General features: G+C 37.8%; 1 protein-coding gene across 16 annotated transcripts in view; it reads right to left on the bottom strand.

The window, feature by feature from the left end:
• The window catches only part of SLMAP (sarcolemma associated protein), a 157,318-nt gene that overhangs the window by 74,474 nt on the left and 62,190 nt on the right, over positions 1 to 20,654 (bottom strand). For 15 of the 16 annotated variants that reach the window (XM_087431213.1, XM_014793200.2, XM_087431217.1 and 12 more), the window contains one exon: positions 11,104 to 11,251. In XM_087431213.1, the coding sequence (XP_087287339.1) occupies positions 11,104 to 11,251 (148 nt within the window). Of the gene's footprint in view, positions 1 to 11,103; positions 11,252 to 12,541; positions 12,590 to 20,654 lie in introns of those variants that run through there. The other variant, XM_087431223.1, reaches the window with a different exon arrangement.

Below are 20,654 nucleotides of genomic sequence, written 5' to 3'. Positions count from 1 at the left end.
TGTAAGTAAATTATATCTCAACACACTGACTTTTAAGAATAGAGATAATGCATTTATATGAGGGTAACTTATTAAGTGATCAGGCCCATGAATCATCAAGATGACATTATAAACATGAAGTAATTTACATACGCTGTCATCTGGAAATGCACATTAAACTTAAGAAACTTAGCAGCATTTACTCAATATTAATTTTCATTAATTAATTTATTATATGAAAAGTGCTAACAGATCAAGAGCCATCTATGGGACAGCCTTCTAAAAGCAGCATTTACTCAATATTAATTTTCATTAATTAATTTATTATATGAAAAGTGCTAACAGATCAAGAGCCATCTATGGGACAGCCTTCTAAACTTTCTGCCTAACATAGCAAGTGCGGCCATGAACCTTTGGGCTCCTTCCTTTCAGGCCTCATCCTCCATCCTGCTGCCATAAATACCCTATACAAAACCCAGCTACCTGCATCTCCAAATACCTTACTTTACACAACCCCGCACCTTTTACACAAGCTGTCCTCTCTGTCAGTGGTATCCTTTATCCCCCTGCCTGAATGGCCAAATGCTACTTATCCTGCAGGCTCAGACTTTCTACTTCCTTCACCAAAGCTCAGTATATGAGTGAGGTGTCCCCAGAGCCTCCTATATCTACTTCTTATAACACTAAGCACAATGCATTGTGAATATTTACTATTTACATAAACGCTGTCTCACCAATTAGATTCAACACTTTGAGGGCAGCAAGGATTGGTTGCTTCTCACTTTTTAAACACTGGTACTTAGTGGATTTATCTGGTACAAAGTGGAAATTTAATAAATGCTTATTGAACATGTCAAAGAACATGTCTGGCTAATATTTTACAGCTTCCATTACTCAGGGGTAAAGATGTCTCTTACTTTGAGGACAATAGGGTTCATTTCTACTTGCAAGAACCACCTAACTTCCTCCTTTCCCTGGCAGAAGACAGGGAAGGGACAGATTTATCCCAGCTCTATGACTCCCCCAGAGAGTTACCACAAAGAGGTAACAATAAATACAGGAACACAATACAAGAAGATCCAGCAATACTGACACTTTACCAATACACTTAAATCGATAATAAAGTTGTTTTTTAAAAAAAATATGTGCAGCGAGTTACAGAATAAAACTGCAGTGCCAGAGCTGACAACCTGTGATATGTTACATCAGGATTCCTGTCGCTCAGATATATCACCCCAAAGCCCAGCAACTGGACTGATGCACAAACCTGTGAGATGAACCAAGGGCTAATACCGACTGGGCAGTACAGGGTTGCTGCACTATTGAAGGCAGGGAAGACCACATCTGACAAAGTTACAAAGGTGACGATCTAGTCTAGCCAACCCTGCCTTTGAAAGGGGTCTTGTGACTAGATACCCAGATGCATAGAAATGTTATCTCTTTAATTTGCAACAGGCAAGTATTTAAAGCAACTTGATAAAAATGTTTTATTCTAATATTTATATTAATCAACTCTACATAGCAGCATTTCCCAAAATGGAGTGCTAGTAGGTGTTAACAAAAGACGATTCTGAAGTCAGAAGAGTGTGGAAATGCTTGGTCAAAAGAAGTTGAAAGAGTTTTTACTTTTTTAAACCACAAGCTTTCTCAGAGCTTAATGGGCTTTTTGTCCACTATGAGGCTCTAAAAGATGCACTTTTCCAAATATATTTGACTATTGAGCATCCCTGTCCTCCTTTTTAGGAACAATTAGACAGGAACTGGTATTAGGGTATTAAACGTATTTAATATGGTATATATGGTATTACGGTATTATGAAGAAAATACTTTGGAAAATATTGCTCTAAAGTATTCTATGAAGCACTTTTAAAACAAATTTTGCTCTCAAAATTCACCCACAAACAGTATTACTACCATATTTCCAAGATTCAAAGACAAAACTGATTGTAATTTAAAAGTTTCTTGCACAGCGTAAGGAGGCCACAGAAACACTGCCAAATTAAATATACGCATGCATTGTAAGCTACATGTAAATTTTGGAAATGTTAAAACACGAAAAACAAGTGGGTCTGAATCGAGGAAACAAGGTATCTGTGGAGAAAAATCTGAAATTACCTGCTGTAGTTATAAGACTTTATTAAAAATCAGAATTAAGGGGCCGGCCCGGTGGTATAGCGGTTAAGTTCGCACGTTCCGGTTCAGCGGCTCGGGGTTCACCGGTTCAGATCCTGGGCTCGGACCTACTCACCGCTCAACAAGCCATGCTGAGGCGGCGTCCCACACAGAAGAACTAGAAGGACCTACATACAACTATGTACTGGGGCTTTGGGAAGAAAAAAGAGGAAGATTGGCAACAGATGTTAGCTCAGGGCCAATCTTCCTCAAAAATAAAATAAATTAAAAAAAATCAGAATTAAGACTACACAAGCTGACTGCCATTTCTGTAGTTTTTTTCTCTATGATATCATACAGATTATTTATTTTGCTTTTGAATTAATATATTTATTTTATGGTACGCAGTCAGCGTTTTCTATTGCCTCTTGACACAAACATCACTTAAAGAACCTGTGTTCACTCTAATTAGTTTAAAAACCGTTTAAGGCCCTGGACTCGGAGACTGAAACTTCTGGGGTATGTTGTAGTCTGGTTCTATCTCCATTCCTACATTGAGTAGGAAGGTCAATACTACTCTGTATTTATTTGAGTAGTTTGAAGGATCTCTTGAAATGACTGGCAGTAACAGGAAGTACAATGAGTAAGACCATAAAAGCTCAAGAAATGTTTAAAAAAACAAAACCTAAATGAGAAGTGTTAACATTTCCAGACTGGGGAATTATCTGCTTAACTGCCTTTTGACCACAATCTAAGATAAAAGAGTTACCCAACATCCATTCTTGAATTTTTTGCTTCATAAAGCTTCTGATTCAAAGACCTTTTTTTTTTTTTTTTTGGTGAGGAAGATTAGCCCTGAGCTAACACCTGTTGCCAATCTTCCTCTTTTTGCTAAGGAAGATTGGCCCTGAGCCCTGAGGTAACATCCGTGACCATCTTCCTCTACTTTATACGTGGGATGCCTGCCACAGCACGGTTGATAAGCAGTGCGTAGGTCTGCAACCGGGATTTGAACCTGCGAACCCCAGGACGCTGAAGCAGAGCATGCAAACTTAACCACTATACCACTGGGCTGGCAGCTAGACCTTTTTTTTTAAGTTAGAAAAGAGGCAGGGAAAGTTAGCTGAACAGGTAATTACTCTTTTAACTCTAAAAAAAAAGTTTCTTTAATAGACATTCTATCATTCTGTCTTCATTTGTGACCTGGAGTTCAGTTATAAAAAACTTTCCCTCTTCAACTATTTGTTTATCTCAGGTATGATTCCTATGGGAAAGACAGCATAAAAGCTTTATTCTTTCTCTTTATTTACTTGTTTTCAGAATAATAAGTGGGTTTCCTAAGTTCTTCCACAGGTGACCAAATCTTTTTTTTCTTTTTAGTATCATTTTAAGTTCATGGATTTAAACACATTTGATATATTTCAATCTACTGTTGTTGTTATTATTTGATGCTCAAATTGTCCCATCTTCGATCAGTTAACTTCACGTTAACTCTTGAGTCCTTCTGACAGAACTCCAGCAGTTTCAGATAGCTTCATTGCTCTCCGGTATGACAAAATCTTCTAGTCAATTTGTACATTTTCTGCCCTAGACTCAGAGGCTGCTATTTCTCCCAGGAATCCTGTTTCTACTTAACTGTTTGATGGGAGGAATCCTTTCTGTAGGTATATGGATTCATTTGCTACTTTATTTCTCTAGCATACTATGGAGTGATATTGCTCCTTGACTTATTTTTTGATTCACCTATGAGAAGCAGTGGTTCTTGGGCTTTATCTGTTTGCTCAATATCCACTGACAACCTGGTGGCTACAAAGCAGTATGCTGGGAATGATGCGAAAAACCAAGATTATTGTTATACTAGGTCCTTGTCCTTGAGGAGATTTCAATTCAGTTTGTAGATAGAACAAACTAGAAATATCTAACGTAACAACAAAGGAGGGGACAATTCACAAAAGCTACAAGAGGTACAAAACACTATGGGAAGCTGGAATGGACAAAGGCAGGGGAAGGATTTATGAAAAGGGGGAAAAAAAGGGTAGGATTTCAAAAGCTGGAAATGGAGGAAAGGCAAAGAGAAAGGCAGGAGCAAAGAAACAGAAAAAGAGAAGGATGTGAGAGAGTGCACATCTAAGGAAGGCAGCTGGAGGAGACTGGAGAGAAGAGGTAAAGAATATATATATTTCAAGGCCCTGTAGGTGCCATGCACACTATACATGTTGACCACTTATGACGAACCGTGTAGTTATTTTTATGTCCTATTTTACAGATGAGGCAACTAAGGTCAAAGAGGCTAAAGCAACCTGCTTAAGGTCATAGCTTTGGTAAGTGACAGTGCTAGGATTCAAAAGAATCTTTTCTATATACCATCTAACCTCTAAATAATCTAGTTAAACAGCTTAATATGTATTAAGGGAAGTAATGGGAAATAAAATCAAAAGGTTGAACTGAGTCTACATTTTTGAGGCCCTCAAGTATACAAGTAAGCATTTCAGACTTTATTCTGCAGTATGGCACAGCCACTTAAGGCTTTTAAAAGCAGGAGAATGACATAAATAAAACTGTAACAGAAGAATATTCTGGAGGCAGTGGGTTGGCAGAGTATGGTGGCCAGAAACAGAGAGTTACTGTAACACTCTAGGTTGGTAACCAGAAAAACAAGTAGTAACAGAGAAAGAGGTAAATGGTCTAGATGACACAACTGCTAGAGATAAGGAAGAGACAGGATTCAGAAAAATACCAAGATTCTGAGCTAGAGTGTTTGGGAGAATGATGGAGCAATAAAAGAAACTGGGAAGTCAGTAGAATGTTCTAGTTTGAAGGAGAAATTAAGTTTTGTACAGAGTAATTATAAGGAGACTAGTAGGTTAATCCAAGAGGAAACAACCAGCAAGCATCTGGAAATACAGGTACAGAGCCAGCATGAATGGATTCATGAATCTTCAGGGTGATAAGGGAAACTTGGGACTTGAGAATAAGGGGAAAGCATATAAAACAGTTGCTGCCAGGAACTTAACTGAGCAGGGTTCTTAAATCTAGCTGTCCAAAAGAACAACCCAAAGCTTTTTAAAAAATAGGTATGTCCAGTCTCCACACCTAGCAATTCTGCTTCTTAGGGCTTAAGGGTGGAATCCAGACATCTGTATTTTACAAAGCTCTGCAGGTAATTCTGGTGCACATCCTGGGTTGAGAATCCATTTTTTTAATGAACAAAAGAAGGCTGCCACACCATCAGAAAGATTTTCTCAGTCAACCTGGCAAATTTGGCACAGTTTGTGCTTAATCAGTTTTGTGATTTTCCCTAGCAGCTAGAAAGTGGAAGTATGTAAAGCTTATGGTGAAAGTTAACAAGAGCTAAGAACAAGTGAGGACAGCATAGCCAAAAGTCAAGGAGTCGTCTAGGAGTTGGTGAGAGTACCTTTGAAATGGCAGATGATAGGTTCCAAAGGACAGACAGGTAAAGGAGCCTGGGGCTGAAGCTACTGATAAAGAGGGGCAAACTTAATAGCAAAAAAAGATGGTACAAATGATTGACAAGAGTTTTAGTAATAACAAAAGCTGAGCATTTTATATATGCTCTTCCAAAGTTCACGTTGAACATTGTAATGTACAATGTAAACATTGGACATTGCACCACACACCTTGAGGTAGGTAGTAGTATCATGAGTCCCATTTTATAAGATGAGGAAATTAAAGCTTAGACAGGTTAATGAGAGGTAACTGAGTCACAGCAGAATAAAAAGGGTAGTGGGGAAAAAGAAGGTTGCCAATTTCCAATCCTCAGATTAAGCCTCCGGATTAGGAGGAAGGTTGTCAAAATCTGAGTTGAGAAAGGTGGTAGAAAGAACTTTTGTAAAATGGTGGATGAAGATTCATGGGACATTTTAAAATTTACTCAACCAACATGTGTCATATTAAGTGTGGAGATTCTACAACAAAGACAGAACCACTGCCTGCTCTTGCACAGCTTACAGTTTAGTGAGGGAGGCAAACATATAAAGAGTAGTACAGTGTGCAACAGGGACATGGAAGGGCACCTCATCTGGCCTAGAAAGGTTTCTAGGTGAAGGAAAAAGCATGTGCAAGGGCTTGAAGGCCAGAAAGGGCAAGGTCTATTGTGGGGAGTAAAAATAATTCAGTGCAGTTCGAGCATAAAGCAAAAGGAAGATACCATTGACCTTGTTCATAATAGGGCCTTTGTTCATAGATGCTTAATGTAGGAACAGACAGTGGACCTGGGCTGATGAGCTGATTTGAGTAATATGTAAAGTTTATAGAACTAACTTGTTCCAAGCTTTGCAACAGAGGGTTACTGTAATGTTGTGTGACCAGCAGTTGGTGGGTCTGGGAACAGAGGAGTGGCCAACAGTTGGGTTGCTAATGCTCTCATTCCAGGAGGATCTGATAGATTGGCTTTCTCTCTTTCTCCCTTTCTTTTTTTTTTTAAAAAAAAATCTATTAGAATGTCATTTTATTTGTTTACAATGATATTTTATATCTATACAGCAGGTTATTTGCACAGTACTGACCAGTAAGTTTTCTCCTTGGAGCCATACTGTGTGGAAAGCCAAACATCAAAATCAGCTTGTTTTGGAGCGCTTGGAATAGAAGAGACACTAATATGAACTAATATGTTCAATAACATCAAGCTCATATCACCTTTTTAACAAAATCCTGATTTTATACACACACATACACAAGAAAATCTTTATATGTTATATATTCTTTTTTTGGAATTTCCTTTTATATATACCTTATTTTGCATAAATACATAAATGTCATACATACTGGAGGGTTTTTACTGCAGTTTTATTAGCCCTGCCCTTTTTAATTTGGCTCCCTCTTCTCCTTTACTCCTCCCTTCCACTCACACTCCAGGATGACTCACATTAACGACCTAGGAGGCATTCTTTCACTTTTTTCCCCCATGTTCATATAATCATGTACCAACACATACATATATATGTACATTTACAGGGATTGGTGAGACTTTCTTAAAATAATGAAATTATTAAAAGTAATTCTTTCTTCACTCAACAGTATATCTCATAGAAATCCCTACAGTTCATACAATCCTAATTTATTCTTTTTAATAGCTGCATACTGGGAAATTTTTAAATTATGCTTCCACTGTTTTGTTTTGTTTTTTTGTGAGGAAGATCAGCCCTGAGATAACATCTGCCAATCCTCCTCTTTTGGCTGAGGAAGACTGGCCCTGGACTAACATCCGTGCCCATCTTCCTCCACTTTATATGGGACGCCACCACAGCATGGCTTGACAAACGGTGTGTCAGCGCGCGCCCGGGATCCAAACTCCGGGCCGCCGCAGCCGAGCGCACGCACTTAACTGCTACGCCACCAGGACCCGCCCCTCCACTGTTTTTTGTACACACCGGTGCACAAAAAACATCCTTTCATAGATCCTCACAAACTATTTTTTATCATTCCAAGTGTCTAATTTTATATCCTTACTATAAAGGTATTCAAAAGCACTGTATAGTATTGTTTGCATGAATTCATGCTTTATGTAAATAGTATATCACACACATCCTTCTCCAATTTGCTTGAGATTTATCATTACTGATACATGCAAATTTAGTGCAGACATTTTTATATCTGTATAGTATTTTTGCTATTTTTATTCTATTTTAATTAGAATTTTAATTTTACTTAGTTTTTCTTTTCATTCTATTTATTTAAAATTTTTATTAGGAATAACTCCTGAACTTGATCAAATGCCTTTTACAATATCTACTGGTTACACAGTTACATGTTTTTCAGTTTTAGTTTGTGGATGATGTTAATAGATTTCCTCAATATTGAATCATCTTTGCATTCCTAGAATAAATTCTACTTTGTTATTTTAGCTTTATTTCTGAATTTAATTTACTAATATCTTACAATTTTCATCTATTATCACAAGTAAAATTAGTTAATAGTTTTCTTTTTTGTTCTCTCTTTGCCAGAATTTGGCATTAATGATATGTTGCTGGCTTCTTTAAAGGATTTTGAGAGCTTTCCACCTTTATCTATGTTTGTATTATTTAAAAAACATTGGATTCTGGGCCGGCCCCGTGGCTTAGCGGTTAAGTGCGTGCGCTCCGCTGCCGGCGGCCCGGGTTCGGATCCCGGGTGCGCACTGAGGCACCACTCCTCCAGCCATGCTGAGGCCGCGTCCCACATACAGCAACTAGAAGGATGTGCAGCTATGACAGACAACTATGTACTGGGGCTTTGGGGGAAAAATAAATAAATAAAATCTTTAAAAAAAAATAAATAAATAAATAAAAAAAATAAAAAACATTGGATTCATCTATTTTTTAAAATAAGATCAAATTCAGCTGTGAATGCTTCTGTTTCTGGTCAATCTTTAACAACTCTTTACTTTCTTTTAAGGAAATCAATTTATTCAAGTTTTCTACATCTTGTGATAATTTTGCTAGGAAAACATTAATTTACTCTAGTTTGTTTTTTTTTTTTCTTTGTCAGAGGTTAACATGTAATAGTCTCTTAGAACTCTTTTAGTATACCCTTTATCTGTGTTTATATCTCCTTTCTCATTCCTTACCTTGTATACTTTTGCTAGTATTTTTTTTAACCTAATGAAGGAATCAAGGCTCATGAATTACCTATTTTATTGTTTGTTTATAAAGAACCAGCATTTGGGTTTGTTTATCCCTTGTAGAGTTTTTTGTTTATTTCATTAATTTCTGCTTTTTATTTCTTCTTCCAAGCTTCTTTTTCATGTTGCTCTTTTTCTAATTTCTTCTAAGTGCCAAGTTCCTTCATTGTTTGCCTTTCTTCTTTAATACAGAAAGAATTTAAGATTATAAATTTTTATCTGAGTAAAGGATTTACCATATTTTGGTATAAAAGTCTCCTTTCCTTTCTATATTGTTTGAAATTCCCCTTTTGATTTCTTCTTTGATTTAGGGGTTATCCAGTAGTGTAGCATAATTTCAGTAGGATTTTCCAAGTGATATGAAGCTTATCATAGTACTGTTTAGCATAGGACAAAGTCTATACTTTTTTTCTGGCACATACTTAAACAGGTAGTACTCAACTTGTGATGATGATGAAAAAAATTTTTCTTTATTTAATTTCTTTAAAGTTGGCATAGAAGATAAATTTTCAAGAAGCCTGCAAGAATCTAATGTTGCTGAAATAATGTACTAACAATAACCCTGAATCTCAGGGCTGTCCTCTTAGCTTTCTACAGCATTTTCTAAAGAGTGTCTCTCACAGCCAGATGGGGAAGAAGAGTGGGAAAGAGTCTGGAAAGAGCTGTATTCTATAACAGTCACCCTCTTGGAGATCTGCATATATGTCAGCCTATCAAAGGCTCTCAGAAGTCCCGCTCACCTTTGGTTAACTAAGCATTTCCTAAATGTATTTGATTATCTCATTCTTTTATTAATTAATACCTATTAATTCTCTTTGGGAAATGCAAGACAAGAAGATAGACATTCCTTGGAGAGAAAGACAGTGTAATCAAATTCTCTATCTTCTCTGTGGGTTACTCACAGCTGGGGCTCAGTAAATGTTTGCTGAATGACGGTACTAGAGGAGGTGTGATGTGGCAACAGCAGATGTTAGAGGGTCCAATGCAGCTGTTCTCAGTATGGTCATACATAAGTTGAGTTCTCTTAATAAGGAGTACGCAATATTTTGCATCAAAATACAGACTTTCTTTTCTATTTTACAACTGTAAATGGAAATTCCTAAGACTTTGGCCCCACCCAAATTCAAATATTGAAACCTAACTCCCTGAGGAGGCCAACAAAAACCCAGTAAAAAATAATACTGCAGTTGCAAAGTATATAAACTTGCAAGTGAAAGTATATAAACATATGTGTACATGCACACACACCAGCGTCATCACCACCACCACCCCTCATCCCCATGTCTACTATGCAAAATGGCACAGACTGATGACTTAGGATATCACCAGATCAGAGTATGTTCAAAGAAACAAAAGAAGAAACTTGCCAACTGGTTTCATTGTCCATATTAAACTAAGAGAGTGGAACTGCATACTTTTGGTTCCTATTCATTTAGTTTTACAATTCAGTCATATAATTTCATGGTCATAAAGTAGTCAGTGAACTACGTAGAGTCAGGAAGCTTCAGAATTGCAAAAATAAAGACAATTTACATGTATTTAGCAAGAGAACTTCTAGTTTCAAAAACTGAGACATGAAATTTTATATTTGTGACAGGTACTATTAGCTGCCTACAGAACTCTGATTTTGTTTGGGGCAACAATGCACGCACAACTGGTAAAGAAGCCATAACTGATCTTTGCCAGTCATGGATCTCCTGATCCCCTTTGCCAGGTAAATAACTTCTCAGGCTCCTTTGTAGCTACAGGTAGCTATGCAGGTGACCTACCCATGTGGCCAGGGAGACAAAAGAAGAAATCTGCTGGGAGGATTCTATGAAAGATTATTCTTTCCAACATAAAGAGAGCCACAGAGGAAAGCATTTGTCTTCACCTCATCCATTTTGCCTAGGCCACTTGCATGAGGAAAATAATGTCTGGGGCTGCAGCGATCACCCTTTGACCAAGAGGCGACAAGCAAAAGCATAAGAAACTGACATGTCAAGGATAGTAGAACAGGAGGACAGTAAGATCCTGGATTCCAGATGACATCATTGAGTCAAGTGAACAAAGTCTGGACCTACCTGTCTCCAGACTTCTTGTTAACAATAAATATCCTCATGGTTTAAGCTCTTATTAGTTGGGTATGCTGTCACTGCAGCCAATTGTTTCCTAACTAACACAGTAGTGCCATATGTTTTCATACTGTGATGAAAAATATAAATTACTTATTAACATTTCAGAACTTAAGATTTTAGAAAAGTAATAGGAAAGTAAGAGACTTTTAACTTTTCACTGCATATAATGCTGTATTTAAATTGCTTTTACAAACATGCAATGTTTTGTAACATTAATGGAATTTTATAAAAACTTAAAAAAGACAAATAACAGGAAAAATCGATCCATACCCATACCTTTCCGTGTGTTCTCCGTCACATCTACCCCAAACTGGATAATGTCACCAGAAAGAATTTCACATGGTGGACTTTCTTCAGAGCCTCGACTCAATCTCTGGCTATTTATAAAGGTACCATTACTACTCTTAGTGTCTTGGAGATAAAACTGCAAAAACAAAATTTAAAAAAAACGCCAAAGATTAATAGTAATAATTCCAAACCTCCTTTAAAAAAAAAATACTTCCAACTTTGCAAACTACTGCAGGTGGATATTTTCCCCTATTAATTCAAACCACTTGTTTCAGCTAAGGTTCTCCTTCAATACATACGAAATTAGAACCCTAAAACTAGGTGATTTAAAATCTAGCTAGACAAAATGGTGTGATTACTTTGGAAAACAGTTTATAAGGCCCTCAAAACGTTAAACATAAAGTTAGCATACGACCCGGCAACTCCACTCCGAGGTATACACTCTAGAGAACTGAAAACATGGCCTCACAAAAACTTGTACACAAATGTTCACAGCAGCATTATTCCTGATAGCCAAAAAGCGGAAACAACCCAAATGTCCATCTACTGATGAATTGGCAAACAAAATGTGTATATCCATATGAAATTACATTATTTGGCAATAAAAAGTAATGTTATTTGGCAATAAAAAGTAATGAAGTAATGATTCACGCTACAACATGGATGAACCTTTAAAACATTATGCTAAGTAAAAGCAGTCACAAAAGACTACACATTATATAATTCCATTTATATGAAATATCCAGAATAAGCAAATCCATAGAGACAAAAAGCACATTATTGGTGGCAAGGGGCTGAGGTGCAAGGGAGAGGAGAAAAGGGTAGGTGGAGAAAGACTGCTAATGGGCACGAGGTTTCTTTTTTGGGTTATTAAAATGTTCTAAAATTTGGGGCCAGCCCAGTGGCATAGTGGTTAAGTTCACGGGCTCCGCTTCAGCAGCCCGGGGTTCACAGGTTCAGATCCTGGGTGTGGACCTACACACCACTCATCAAGTCACAGTGTGGTGGCATCCCACATACAAAATAGAGGAAGATTTGTGCAGATGTTAGTTCAGCAGCAATCTTCCTCAAGCAAAAAGAGGAAGACTGGAAACAGATGTTAGCTCAGGGCCAATCTTCTTCACCAAAAAAAATGTTCTAAAATTAGATAGTGGTGATGGTTGCATAGCTCTGTGAATATACTAAAAACCACTGAACTCTGCACTTTAAAAGGGTGAATTTTATGGCATATGGACTATATCTCAACAAAGTTATCTAAAAAGAAAAATCCAGCTAGACAAAATTCTAATTCTTTCATTTTCACTCTGACTTTGTAACTTTGTTCCTAGGATGTCTGGGTTAAATCAAAAAAAGTGTTTATTCCACAGGCAAAGACAACTGGTTTTAGGTAACACCTATAACTAATAGCTATTATTAGCTAACGTACTTGGTATCAGGACAGACGCATCTTCAGCAAATTCTTTGTAATAAAGCAGACTGGAGGCACTAGAAAGTAAAACACTGGAATCAACTATGAAAGTATTATTTCCTGGTCTCCCAAACTTGTCTTTCACCACTTGGGTAATCCCCCTTTAAAAAGAGAAGGAGTGGGGGCCGGCCTGGTGGTCTAGTGGTTAAGTTCGCGGGCTCCACTTCGGTAGCCCAGGGTTCACAGGTTTGGATCCCAGGTGCAGACCTACACACTGCTCATCAAGCCATGCTGTGGCGGTGTCCTACATATACAGTAGAGGAAGATGGGCACGGATGTCAGCCCAGGGCCAATCTTCCTCAGCAAAAAGAGGAGGATTGACAACACATGTTAGCTCAGCCTAATCTTTCTCACCAAAAAAAAAAACAAAAAAGGGAAGGAGTAGCAGGAGGCACAGGAAGCCTACCTACTTATTACCTACCTATCCTAAAAGAAATTAGGAACAAGTGGAAATTATTTTTTTTTTTTTATTTTTTTTTTTTTTTTAAGATTTTATTTATTTTTTGCCCCCAAAGCCCCAGTAGATAGTTGTATGTCACAGCTGCACACCCTTCTAGTTGCTGTATGTGGCACTCGGCCTCAGGCTGGACAGAGAAGTGGTGCCTCGATGCGCACCCGGGATCCGAACCCGGGCCGCCAGCATCGCAGCGCACGCACTTAACCACCAAGCCACAGGGCCAGCCCCAAGTGGAAATTATTTAAAAAAAAAAACAGGGGCCGGCCCCGTGGCTTAGCGGTTAAGTGCACACGCTCCGCTACTGGTGGCCTGGGTTCAGATCCCGGGTGCACACCGACGCACCACTTCTCCGGCCATGCTGTAGCCGCGTCCCACATACAGCAACTAGAAGGATGTGCAGCTATGACATACAACTATCTACTGGGGCTTTGGGGGAAAAATAAATAAATAAAATTATAAAAAAAAAAAAAAAGAAATTAGAAACAACTGGGATCATACACAATAGACTCACTAGGAAGAGGATAACCACTAAAAAAGATGTGCCTTTCTTTTTGCATTTTTCTACACTCTCCAGCCCTGCTTATTCTAGCAACATATGTTCACTGAATTCCTCCCTAAGGAAGAAAGGAAAGAAGAAAACTAATATTTATTAAAATACATGTTATGCCACCAGGCCCTCATTTCACCTTAACATTAAAGCTCTCATATAGGGCTGGCCCCGTGGCTTAGCAGTTAAGTGCACGCGCTCCGCTGCTGGCGGCCCGAGTTCGGATCCCGGGCGCGCACCGACGCACCACCACTTCTCCGGCCATGCTGAGGCCGCGTCCCACATACAGCAACTAGAAGGATGTGCAGCTATGACATACAACTACCTACTGGGGTTTTGGGGGGAAAAAAATTTTTTTAATTAAAAAAAAATTTTTAAAAATTAAAAAAAAAGTAATAAAGCTCTCATATAGATATTACTTCCATTTATAAATGAGAAAAATGAGTCACAGGCAGGTATATTTCCAAAGGTCACAGAGCTAGGGAAGACAGGAGCAAGGATTCAAATAATAGAATTATAAGGACCATTCTTTCCCATTACTTCATACTGACCTTTATGTTTCATACGTCCTTCACTCCTCCCACAAGCTCTCTTCCAAGTGAAACACAACAAAAGAATAAGCAATTTGCAGAAACTATGAAATGACATTTTTTTCATTAATTCCTAGATGACAATTTAAAGGCCACCAGGCTGCCTATAAATGACTTATTCTCTGTTTATAATTCAAAAGAGAACAACTGTTACTTCAGCTAGCAGTTTGTATATTTAATTACAGACCACTAATAAAATTGTGTTGATATTTTATAAGTCCACTTGAAATTTATAGGCCTTAACATTTCATGCCAGTGAGATAAGCACAGGCAATTCCCTCAAGTAAGAACACTTATCCTCAAATTTTTTTCTACAGTGGAGCCTGCTGTTATACTGTATAAAGGAGTTTGATTTTTGTTTTTTAATGAATATATTCTTGAAAAATGTGGTGATATCTAGATTCTGGTTTGGTCATTTTCAGCAATGTGTGCTTTGGCAAGCCAAATAAAGGAATTATACTAGATTTACAGTGGTTTTCAAACTCCAAGTTCTGATCCATTAGTGTGTTACTAAGTCAATTTAGTGGGCTGAGAATAGCGTTTTGTTTTAAACATTAAAGAGAACAGAACAGAAATAAGAATATATGAAATGAGGTTCAGTACTGTTTAGCAAACTTTGGAAAACAAAAAGTTGTGTGTGTATGTGTGTGTGTGTGTGTGTATCTCAACAACTCATGTTTGTAGCTCTTAATAATTCTAAAATCACAAATTTTCAAATTTAAAAAATTTTAAATCAATAGTAACCCAGGTTCTTTTCATTCTGACCATATTACTGTCCAAATCACACCCTGGTACCTTTGGCCTCCATTTAGCTTGAACATATCATTTACATTAGTTGTTCATTCTTCCTCTGTTCTCAACCTGCTAATGGCTTCCAAACACTTGAGAATAAAATCCAAAAGCCTATAAAACCCTACATGACCTGGCTCCTGGTTCCCTCTCCAAACTCATTAACTTTCACTATTTTCTTCCTTCATCCCTCTCAGCCACACTAACCTCCACTCACTCCATTGAGCCTCTGCACTTGTGTACAGCTAGACCACATTAGTTTACTTCCCTGCAGATTTTTTTTTTTCTGCTGAGGAAGATTGGCCTCAAGCTAACATCTGTGCCCATCTTCCTCCATTTTTTCATATGTGGGACACCACTTCAGCATGGCTTGATGAGCGGTGCATAGGTCCACACCTGAGATCTGAACCTGCGAACCCCAGGCTGCCAAAGCAGAGCACGCGAACTTAACCACTATGCCACCGGGCCAGCCCCAGAAATATTTTCATTGATATGATTTAACTTTCTGCCCTTGGCTGTTTTGAAAGATTGACATTAAAAATGATGTTTCTGCACCTCCTATGAAGCAATCTGCTATTATTCAGTTTACATTGTACAGAAGCTGTTCTATTTACTATCAGGTTAGGTTCCTGAAGGTATAAAGAAGTCAACTTGTTTGCAAGGGACTGGGAAAGGATTGTGCTTACAAGCCTCTGGATGCATTTCCCATAAGTAGGTACATTTGTTGGTCGTTCGTCATTTTCAAACCAGAAATATCTTTCTCCTCTACGCTGACAAACCTTCTATCAGGCAGCTTTTTTTTTTCCTTCCGTTTTGAACAACAAAATACAAATAACCTGATCAAAAAATGGGCAGAGAATATGAACAGACATTTTTCCAAGGAAGATATACAGACGGCCAATAGGCATATGAAAAGATGTTCAACATCACTAATCATCAGGGAAATGCAAATCAAAACTATACTAAGATATCACCTTACACCCATGAGAATGGCTATAATCACTAAGACAAAAAATAACAAATGTTGGAGAGGATGTGGAGAAAAGGTAACCCTTATTCACTGCTGGTGGGAACGCAAACTGGTGCAGCCTCTACGGAAAACAGTACGGAGAGTCCCCAAAAAATTAAAAATAGAAATACCTTATGATCCAGCTATCCCACTTCTGAGTATTTATCCAAAGAACCTGAAATCAACAATCCAAAGAGACTTATGCATCCCTATGTTCACTGCAGCATTATTCACTATAGCCAAGAAGTGGAAGCAACCCAAGTGTCCATCTACAGATGACTGGATAAAGAAGATGTGGTATATATATACAATGGAATACTACTCAGTCATAAAAAAAGACAAAATCGTCCCATTTGCAACAACATGGATGGACCTGGAGGGTATTATGTTAAGTGAAATAAGCCAGACACAGGAAGACAAACATTGTATGTCTTCACTCATACGTGGAATGTAAACTAACACATGGACAGAGAGAACAGTTCAGTGGTTACCAGGGGGAAGGGAAATGGCGGGTGAGCACAAGGGGTGAAGGGGTGCAATTTATATGGTGACTGACAAATAATAACGTACAACTGGAAACTCACAATGGTATAAACTATTATGACATCAATAAAATAAAAAAAATTTACAAAGATTAAAAAAAAAGAGATCAGTTTTGGCTACTCTAAAAAAAAAAATCCTGTCAAAGCTTTAACTATCTTGACTTCCCAGTAGCCTAAGGAATGCCTAAGCAGCTCGGCGGTGTTTGCACCAGCCACCGGGCATTCACTTTGATGTCGAACAGGTGTGTACGTAGCCTTGACTTTATAGAACCCTCTGTAGCTTGTGGCCAAAGTTCAACTTTCACTGTTTTCAGGTTTTATTAACCCCTTGCTTTCCCCTGAATGAATGTTAAGCTCCAAGAAATCAGGCATTGATGGTTACCCTTGAACCGAAAGGTTGACCCTACCCCATCAGTCACTTTTCCTTGTCTCTTGCTGATTATGATTACCTACAGGCCCTGCACTTCATAATTTGCCCTTTGGCCCTCAGAAAGTTCTTGCTGTTCTGGGCCGGCTCCGTGGCTTAGCGGTTAAGTGTGCGCGCTCTGATGCTGGCGGCCTGGGTTCGGATCCCGGGAGCGCCCCGAGGCACCACTTCTCCGTCCAACGTGAGGCCGAGTCCCACGTACAGCAACTAGAAGGATGTGAACCTATGACATACAACTATCTACTGGGGCTTTGGGGGGAAAAAACTGAATAAATAAAATCTTTAAAAAAAAAAAGAAAGTTCTTGCTGTTCTTTCCATAAACAAATACATTTTATATCACTTTCAACTTCGCTATAATTTGTAAATACTTTCATTTCCACTATAATGATAAACTGCTTCTTTCTAGCCCTTTCTACATCAATAGGTTTTGCAATATCCAAACACCAATACATTAATAACATTTGACCTAAGCTTTAGAACACAGCACAAACACAGTAGACATGCCATAGGCCATAGGCCAGCAACTCTAAGTACATAGAGTGGAGTATTTAAAATGTGAATGTAGAATGGATTATGGATTCCAGATGGCAGATGCTGAGCACATCGTGGATTTTTAATCTACCTGAATCACCACCTAAGATCAAACAGAGTGACTACGATACAAAAACCAAAATTCCATAGACAACATTTACAACAAAAGCAGGTAAAAAGGTATCCTCGTGAACGTTAAAACACAAGTGAGTAGAGAAAACCATCAACGGCCACCAAACATGCATGAAATCAGCATCTGTGCAGAAGGATGCATAGTGAAGAAATGGGGCATTTGAGGGACTTGAGGAGACCATCAAAATAGTCACTAGGTATTCAGTGGACAATATGATGGCCAATTTGAGAAGAGACGCTGAAAATGGGAAAGGTTTAGCCCAGTCCAATAACAAATGAGTACAAGGTAAGTTGTGAAAAAGGCTGGAGCAATCTGAGTCATATAAATTCTTATACTCAACCCACCTACCAAACCTGCCTTCCAGGATAGGGCTCTACACTGACGGAAGTTGCAGAGTATGAACCAACATTAAGCAGGGCAGCGACAACAGAGACAAGAAAAGAAAAGGTCCAGGTAAAAGTGGAGAAGGGGAAGGAAGCTACCATATTGTTGGAACATTTTACAAAAACAACAGAAGAGGGAGCTCTGTGACATTAGAAAAGTTATCTTGAATCATGACCCCTTCTAAAAGTTGAGGAAACAAATTTCACATAAAAATGAGCAACAGAAAAACATCAAGGTTCCATCCCAAATAGTTATTTTAAGAAAAAAGGGACTAAAGAGCAGAATAACATCCCTACGGATAATGAAAGACAGACCTCGGGAACGGATCAAAATTATAATATACTATTTCAAAACAAGCTAAAAGACATTAAGAAAATAATTCAGGACACAAAAGAGAAATATAAGTCACAATTACAAAACTCTAGAAAAGGTGAAAGAACACAAAAAAGAAATAGAAATAAAAGGAAAAAAATTTCAGAAATGAATACAAAATTAGAAGGACACAAGTGACTAAATATAACAATCCATTAAAAGAAATAAAAAGCAAAAAAGAGGCTTTTTTTTTTTTTTTTTTTTGCTGAAGAAGACTCGCCCTGAGCTAACATCTGTTGCCAATCTTCTTCTTTTTATATGTGAGCTGCCACCACAGCGTGGCCATTGACAGATGAGTGACGTAGGTCTTTGCCCAGGAACTGAACCCAGGCCACTGAAGCAGAGCACACCAAACTTAACCACTAGGCCACCGGGGCTGGCCTAGGAAATTTTTAAAAATCAAATGCACATGGAACATTCTCCAAGATTGATCACATATTAGGCCATAAAACAAGTCTCCATAAATTTAAGAAGATTGAAATAATACCAAGCATCTTTTCTGACCACAACGGTATGAAACTAGAAATCAACTATAGGAAGAAAATCAGAAAAGCCACAAATACATGGAGATTAAACAAAATGCTACTGAACAACGACTGGGTTAACGAAGAAATCAAAGAAGAAATCAAAAAATACCTGGAGACAAATGAAAATGAAAATACGACATGCCAGAATTTATGGGATACAGCAGCGGTTCTAAGAGGGAAGTTTATAGGCGATACAGGCCTATCTCAACAAACAGAAAAATCTCAAATAAACAACCTAAAAATGCACCTAAAGGAACTGGAAAAGAAGAACAAACAAAGCCCAAAATCAGTAGAAGAAGGAAATAATAAAAATCAGAGCAGAAATAAATGAAATAGAGACCAAAAAACAATAGAAAAATTAATAAAACCAAGAGCTGGTTCTTTGAAAAGATCAACAAAATAGACAAACCTTTAGCTAGACTCACCAGAAAAAAAAAGAGAGAAGGCACAAATAAGTAAAATCAGAATGAAAGAGGAGAGTTACAACAGACACCTCAGAAATACAAAAAGATTATAAGAGAATACTATGAAAAGCTATATGCCAACCAATTCGACAATCTGGAAAGAAATGGATAAATTCTTAGAATCATACAACCTTCCAAAACTGGATCAAGAAGAAGTGGAGAATTTGAATAGACCGATCACCAGTAAGGAGATCGAAACAGTAATCAAGCCTCCCCAAAAATAAAAGTCCAGGATCTGACGGCTTCCCTGGTGAATTCTACCAAACATTCAAAGAAGACTTAATACCTATCCTTCTCAAACTCTTCCAAAAAATTGAGGAGGGGAAGCTCCTAACTCATTCTCTGAAGCTGACATTACCTGATACCAAAACCAGACAAGGACAACACAAAAAGAAAATTACAGGCCAATATCACTGATGAACATGATCACGAAAATCCTCAACAAAATACTAGCAAATCGCCATACAACAATCGTTAAAAAGATTATACACCATGATCAAGTGGGATTTATTCCAGGGGATGCAGGGATGGTTTAACATTCGCAAATCAATCAACGTAATACACCACATTAATAAAATGAAGAACAAAAATCACATGATCATCTCCAATAGATGCAGAGAAAGCATTTGACAGATACAGCATCCATTTATGATAAAAACTCTGAATAAAATGGGTATAGAAGGAAAGTACCTCAACATAATAAAGACCATATATGAGAAACCCACAGCTAATATCATCCTCAATGGTGAAAAACTGAAAAGCTATCCCTCTAAGAACAGGAACCAGACAAGGATGCCCACTGTCACCACTCCTATTTAACATAGTATTGGAAGTCCTAGCCAGAGCAATCAGGCAAGAGAAAGAAATAAAGGGATCCAAATTGGAAAGGAAGAAGTGAAACTGTCACTATTTGCAGATGACAGTTTTTATATATAGAAAACCCTAAAGAATCCACCAGAAAACTTTTAGAAGTAATAAACGAATATGGTAAAGTTGCAGGATACAAAATCAACATACAAAAATCAGTTGCATTTCTGTACACTAACAGCGAAGTAGCAGAAAGAGAAATTAAGAATACCATCCCATTTACAATTGCAACAAAAAGAATAAAATACCTAGGAATAAATTTAACCAAAGAGGTGAAAGATCTGTACACTGAAAACTATAAAACATTGCTGAAAGAAATTGAAGAAGACACAAAGAAATGGAAAGATATTCCGGGCTCTTGGATTGGAAAATTAACATAGTTAAGATGTCCATACTTCTAAAGCCATCTATAGATTCAATGCAATCCCTAT

Source organism: Ceratotherium simum, chromosome 5 (genome assembly GCF_057802395.1).
Source record: "Ceratotherium simum simum isolate JZ-2026a chromosome 5, ASM5780239v1, whole genome shotgun sequence".
Lineage (NCBI taxonomy): Eukaryota > Metazoa > Chordata > Mammalia > Perissodactyla > Rhinocerotidae > Ceratotherium > Ceratotherium simum.
Note: the sequence above shows the minus strand (reverse complement) of the source record. Positions and strands in the feature narration are given on the sequence as shown.